Genomic DNA, 7,252 nt, shown 5'->3' with positions numbered 1-7,252 from the left:
AAAAACAACAAATACATGTTGAAGGTAATACAATTTTAAGGTATGCTATCTTTATAGGATATATAATTATATACGTAACTGTGATATATCCCTAGAAAGAGGTATTATAAGCCTCAGCAATCAATATAAAGCTTGGATTTCGAATATAGCTTTTAACGCGTGTGAAATAAAACAAACATGCAAAAACAAATGGTTAGAATTGACACCCACCGTCAGAATTGATGACAAAAACAAAGGGTTAGAAATGACACCCACCGTCATAAGTGACGATGAGGCAGGGAACAACATAACTGCGCATATGTCAATCTCGGATCCTCAGGGAAAATGAATCCTACTAAGAGGCAAATAATAAGCAATATATCCCACAAATAGAGATACTATGTCGAAGTAAAGAGGCCTTTGAGCTGAATGGGCAGGATTATAGAAAAATTATTGCCCACGTAGGGACCCTCGCCACCACGGTACCTTCTGGCCAAAGGATACTCTGGTAGGACGTTGAATGTTCCACCAAGGTTAATCATACGTTAGCACCGAGCGATGTCTTGATTGTGCGACAAAGTGGACACACCATGTAATAAATATTGTACAACAAAGCAAGCAAAATGCTATAACACACATTACCAAAAGGTAAAAAATACGGAGTGGTTTATGTACGTATCATATTTACGCAGGTACAAACAATACGGCGAAAAGCTTAACCGAAGATAAAGGTTCCAAAAGGTATACTTCAATTACAAAGGAGCAAAGCTAACGACGAAAGTACTCTAGGAGACAACTCCATACCAGGTAAGTAAAGAGACATTTTAGAGTCACCTTAGCCGAAAGAAAAACTAAAAGGTAAATAATATACACCTAATCAATAAGCTCAAACTCAGCTAAAACATAGCTGCGTGCTATGAGGGGGTGCCTTCTAGCCTCATTATATCTTGCTCAGGCGACAGATGGTCCAAAAGGTAGCAAAAATACCTAAGCAGCGAGAGAAGGCTCCGCTTTAAAAAAGGGTAAAAACCACCATCCCAGTCTAAGCTGTCATTTACGAAGGCATGGCCCTCATAAACAAATACATACATACATACATACATACATACATACATGCATGCATATGTACGTATATGCATACATACGTGCATACATATATACAAGCATACACATATTTGTGTGATAATATTAGCATCAGAATCTTGTACTTCAATACTTATACAAGTACTTCATCAAATTACTTTTATACTTCGATACTTCTATACTTCGAAGGTACCTCAGTAATATACTTCGATAATTCTATACTTGGAAGGTACCTCATTAATATACTTCGATACTTCTGTACTTCGAGGGTACCTCAGTAATATACTTCGATACTTCTGTATTTCGAGGGTACCTCAGTAATATACTTCCATACTTCTGTACTTCGAGGGTACCTCAGTAATATACTTCGATACTTCTGTACTTCGAAGGTACCTCAATAATATACTTCGATACTTCTACACTTCGAAGGTACCTCAGTAAATTATTTTGATACTTCTGTACTTCGAGGGTACCTCAGCAATTTACTTCAATACTTCAATCGTACCTCAGCGAATTTACTTCAATGGTACATCTGCGAATTTACTTAAAGGATACCCCAGCAAGTTTCTTTGAAGGTATCTCAGCAAACTTATTTAATACTTCGATGATATTTTCAGCGAAATAAACGAAGGAGGATCAAGATTTTTTTCTTAAGGTTCATTCTTAGAACAACCCTCAATAAAAGGGGGAAACTGTGAGTACCAAAAATCTGTTGTGCCATGTGGCAACATTAAATGTGGAGCAACTAATTATGTTTCAACGACGCACACTACATCTTTCCTTAGGATGCTTAGTTGTGAAGCTACCCCCTCAACGTGTGGTGCACTATTAAAGGAGGGAGTAACAAAGTAAGCTACAACGGACTACGCCAAATCACTACCAAGATTGCTTAAAAGTTAAGCAATAGGCTATAGTGTAGGCACATGGGTGTGTCTGTCTGTCGGAGGTAGCTCAGTAGTCTGCACAACTTTTAATACGAAGGCGCGTTCTTTAACCACGTTGGCTCAGAGTACATGGCATCCTATGACTGAGAAGGTACGCTGCCAACGAAGTTACAACTTGTACGGAGGTTTCACAATTCACGATGGCACGTGGGGGGAGCTAAGGTGGCGTCGTCTGATTGGAGATGGTGGGCAACCAACGAAGGTACCATATTGACCAAGGACCATCGGATCTCGATGGAACAAAAGACATCAAAGATATCCATGATGCATGTGGAGCTATAAATACCCATCCTTATCTCAAGAGAAGGAGGACAATGGGGTTAGCTAGGATTAGGGAAAAGACTCACTTTCTCTCTTATTTTCTAGAGCTTCATACTTTCTTTAATGGAGTTCTTCCACCCAAATGTAACAAGATCAATAAGAAAACATATCATCTTTACCCGTGGACGCAGGTTAGAATTATCTGAACCACTTAATCTCTTGTGTTTTGATAACTTAAATGCATTTACATTATCTTCTCTCTTAGAGATTTACTTACTGAGTTATCTATGTTTTTGAGTTATCTCTGTATTCTGAGCTATCTCTGTTTTCTGAGTTATCTGTTCATCTGAGATATCTCTTTATTTAGCTTATTTGCTTGCTCGCCTCTGTATTACAAAGATACCTTTGTTTTCTTAGCATCTGCTCTTGCGAAGTATCTTTACTTACTTAGTATATGATATTCTGAGTAGATCTTATCTCGAACATACCTTTTATTTACTCAACAGTATCAGTTCAACTGAGGTATCCATACTACTTAGTATATGATCCTCTGAGCTGCTCATATTACGTAGACTATGGGGAAAATAATAGTCACAAACAAAGAGAAAATGAGATATAGGAGCAGCTTTCCTTGAAACTTTAACACCAATAAGATCTTTATTAGTTTCAGCAGCAAGTAGATACCTAGAGAGGTATTCCATGGCCAAAATAAAAATATAAGGGGATAGAGGATCCCCTTGTCTAATTCCTCTAGTTGGTTCAAACTGATCAGAGGGAGAACCATTAAGCAAGACATTTATACTAGTAATGGAAACACACTGCATAATGAGATTACAGAATTCATTACTAAAGCCAAAACTCACAAGGATCTTATTGAGGAATTTTTATTCCAATCTGTCAAAAGCTTTTGACAGATCAAGTTTGAGTGCCATTGTACCACTAAAACCTTCCTTTTGCTTCATAGAATGAATCATTTCATGAGCAATAATAATATTGTCATGAATGGCTCTTCCTTGTAGAAAAGATGTCTGGCAGAGAGAAATTAACTTCTTTAGAAGAGGTTTAATTCTGTTACCCAAAATCTTAGACACAATCGTATAAGAAGCATTACAAAGACCAATTGGTCTAAACTCATATGGTAATTTTGGACTTTTACAGTTTGGATTAAGAGAAATGTAAGTCCCTTTAAGACTTCTAGGCATGTGACCACTGTTAAAAACATTTGAACCACATCAATAATATCCTTGCCAACAAGATGCCACTGAGATTGATAAAATCCTGCTTGGAACTCAATCTGGACCACGAGCACTCCATGCATGCATGTTTTTAACAACATTTTCAATTTCCAATTCACCGGGAATAACAACATTAATAATAATTCTAGGTACAATGTCAAGATAATGATTAGGCAAATCAGGATTAGAAGTACAAGATACAACACTAAAATGATTGGTAAGAAGCCTACTAATATCATTCCTATTCCTGAGCCAATTACCATTATCAGAAACTCTTAACTGACCGAGAAAAAAACAACGCAAGAAAAACTGCCTCTCACAGCTCATCCCTGCACGTCTCCCGAGGCGCTGGCCACTGGGACCCACAATAAAAAAAGGAAACTGTGAGAGGCGGTTTTAACCTGGTTTTTTCTCTCGGTCTGTAGAGAAGCACTGTACCATTATTATCACATAGAGCAGTAATACTATTAGTGTGCAGGCTTTTATTTACCATGGAATAAAAATATCTAGTATTATTATCCGTATCAAATACAGATTTTTCTTTATAGAAATCAGATTGAATTTTATGCCATTTTTCCAGATGACTGGTAATACGATAGAGCTAGAATCATTTTGAGCAGATTCTAACATATTTTGTAGATTATTGATGTTCTGTTAGATATCCCCTAACTCCATCCTATTCCACCGAGATAAAGTTATTCTTGCACTATGTTGTTTTTGGTTCAATTTATAAGGACTACCCTAAACATCAACGTTCCAAGAATTTTCAAAATTATGCTTAAAAAGTGCTATGTTCTATCCACCGACGGACCTACAGCTGGGCTAACCCGGACTTTAGCCCAGGTAGTCGTCACAGCCCAACAACCTAAAAATTGAAATGCTATACTGGGCCCAGGCTATTACCCCAGGCTGAGAAAAAATTAGAACTTCTTGGATCCCGCCCTGATTCTATCCAAAGCGACACTCTGTTAACAGTAATATCATCTAGCAAAACAGTCATTGGTGAAACATGGTTTTGGTGTGGAATTTACTATTTGCAAAACGTAGCATACACACTTTTGGTGTATAGAAACCACCTCCGTATTTATTGCATTGAATATTCGCCTAGGATGACCTATGCGCATGGCCCTCTGTTCTTCTGAGTCTGTGACAGACTCCTCACTCCTCAGAGGCTCAGACTCGTTCCACTTTAATTTATTAGTTTTGGAGAATATCTAGCGGTTATCAAGACCGTATATTTTGGGATATTGCATTTTCAATCAAATATAGATCCGCAGCTTTTTGTTGATAAACATTAGTACTATTTAGGGTTGGTTCCAATAGTTCAGTTTGTAGCTCCAAAATCTAAAATTTTCCTCAGTTTCTTCTTCTCAAAAGGCTTAAACAGTTAAAAGTGGGTGATCAACCAAACAAAATTAAGGTAAAGTATGAACTTTTCTTTTGATTTATCTAATTTTAACACAAATTTTAACAGTATTGCTATTTTGCTGAACTTATGTTTATGATGATGGAAACTGGAAAGATTACTCAAATGTTAGATGCTTTTTACAGATTTGTTAGTAAATTTTGATGATTTGTTAGTTGAATTAAACTTAATTGGCTTATAGAAATTATTCATGAAACTGGGTGTTGTTGCTTTTGCATTATGTCTCAGGACAGAAGATATGGATCAGTACCCAGTGAAATGCAAAAACATGTGTGATTATGCTAGTTTAAAGGCTATTAACACATTAATCAAGGAAGATAGGTTCCTCCTTGTTCGAAACGTGATTACTGTGAAGACTCCATTTGGAGAATTGCTAAAGCTGGATCATAAAACAAGTATTCAAAAATTTCTTGCCCTTAATGCTATCAAGGCATGGAATGGTGAAAAGCTTGTTATTGGAGACCAGGAGTATGAAATTGATTCGGAGTTGGTCAGAAAATCATTAAGTTTGTCTATTGATGGAACAAAAATTATAAAGCCTAATAGGGATGAGAATCATGTTCCCATCTTCATCAAACATGCAATACCACAAATGTGTAAGGATAGAAATAGAAAGAAGTTTAATAAACACGTGGTTGCTGTATTTCGGTCAATAGAGGATGCGGGGGTGATTGGCGAATTTGATGAGATCGTTAAGCTGAGTAAACTTTATGTTGCTCTGATATTCTCAGCACTGCTATTTCCGAGAAGTAAGCGTATTCCGCTTGAGTATTTGTATTTGTTAGATGATTCTCACTTTGACGACTTAAAGTCATACAGATTTGATATAGAGGTAGCAAAGTTTCTGAGGGATGGCATTCAAACAGCCAAGACTGCAAAAACTAGATCTGCAAGTGTGAGCGGCTGTTTGCACATCATTGAGTGTTTATACTCTCAAGAGAAACTTTCCAGGACTCTCCTGTTCAGAATAAACGTGAACCACGGAAGGAAAACGATGTAGAGCTAAATGAGTCCACAGCAGAGACAGATACTCCGTTGTCGTTAAAAAGACCAAGGAGTAATACTGGAAACTTCTCTGAAGAGTATCGTCTCAAAAAGGAGCCACGGCCAGAGAATCCTAAGACAGAGGTTATTGACATTGAGGATAGCAGTAGTGAAGAGGATGTTAATGAAGAAGAAGTAACTGACGATGAAGTGCAGTCCAAAGAGGTAGCTAAGCCTTTTATGACACTGAAAAGAGAGACTATAACATCATCATCTGAGTATATGAGCCCTGGTCAACTATTTGAAGGACATCATCGCAGTGATTGTGTGGTTCTAAATGATGGAAAATGTGAAAATGTAGGAGGCTTCAGTGTTCTTAAATCACATGCAATGTTCTATGAGAAAATATGGATGAAATATGGCCATATCGCTTCGAACAAAGTTCTAAAAGACTCGTATGCCCAAGTACCGGTTGTCTCAGGAATAATGACTACTATTATTCATATGCATTATTATCGTTTTTCTGATCTGACCTCCTGGATCGTCGAGGGTTGGGAGGATAATATAAAGAACGCTGAGAAACTCGAATTCAACATTAGGTGGGTTCGTGAGTGGTTAGAGGATGTCAAAAAGGTTTTTTTTGGAAAGGAAAAGATGACGGCTGCATTTATGGAGCAGGATGAATTCCTACAGACAGAAAAGAAAAAGTCCGTAGCAGCAAAGAATGCATGGGAGGAGGCAGAAAAGAAGATTGTTGCTTTGGAAACAAAAATGAGTCTCTTGACCAAGGAGAGGCAAGAGTACGAAGAGAAAGATAGCCAATTACTCTCCCTAGAGTGGTTGCAGTAATTTGATAAGCATAGTTAGACTTTTTGGACGAAGCTAGAACTCTTTCTGTACTCATTTATCAAGTTTTGTTAAAAATAAATAAAAAGGAAAAATCTGTTATCTGGAAACACATAATCTCTGATCATTCAAATGTCAAAAACTCTTTTGTGCAGTGTCTAACATTGAGATTTTTTGAAGCTTCAGTTCTGCTCCAGAAGTTTTTGTTAACTACAAATTGTGGGCTTTAAAGGCAGGATGTACTGCTCACCAAACTACAATACGTTGTACAAAGAATTTTAGAGGCCAGGAAATTGATCTAAGGTAGAGGGTTACCGATCTGGTAAAGTAGCTTCCCATCTGAAACAATTAGCCTCTTGGTTCCCTATACTGCACTATACATGTAACTTCGCTGCCAAACTAAAACATCTACCCTTGCTTAAAGAACAGCATTTCTGCCTACACTAGAACCAATCAGGGGTGAACATCTCGCATCATGTGCTTGGAAGACATCT

The 7,252-nt window shown here is 37.4% G+C and overlaps 1 protein-coding gene across 1 annotated transcript; it reads left to right on the top strand.

Annotated features, from left to right (window-relative positions):
• The first annotated feature begins 4,645 nt into the window (after nucleotides 1-4,645).
• Nucleotides 4,646-6,877, top strand: LOC113309473. The gene is made up of 2 exons (XM_026557896.1): nucleotides 4,646-4,922; nucleotides 5,157-6,877. The coding sequence occupies exon 2, from the start codon at nucleotides 5,167-5,169 to the stop codon at nucleotides 5,926-5,928; it is 762 nt and encodes a 253-aa protein (XP_026413681.1). The 5' UTR covers nucleotides 4,646-4,922; nucleotides 5,157-5,166; the 3' UTR covers nucleotides 5,929-6,877.
• Nucleotides 6,878-7,252: the final 375 nt, after the last annotated feature.

Source organism: Papaver somniferum, chromosome 9, assembly GCF_003573695.1.
Source record: "Papaver somniferum cultivar HN1 chromosome 9, ASM357369v1, whole genome shotgun sequence".
Taxonomy (NCBI): Eukaryota; Viridiplantae; Streptophyta; class Magnoliopsida; order Ranunculales; family Papaveraceae; genus Papaver; species Papaver somniferum.
This window is presented reverse-complemented; position numbering and strand designations above follow the sequence as displayed.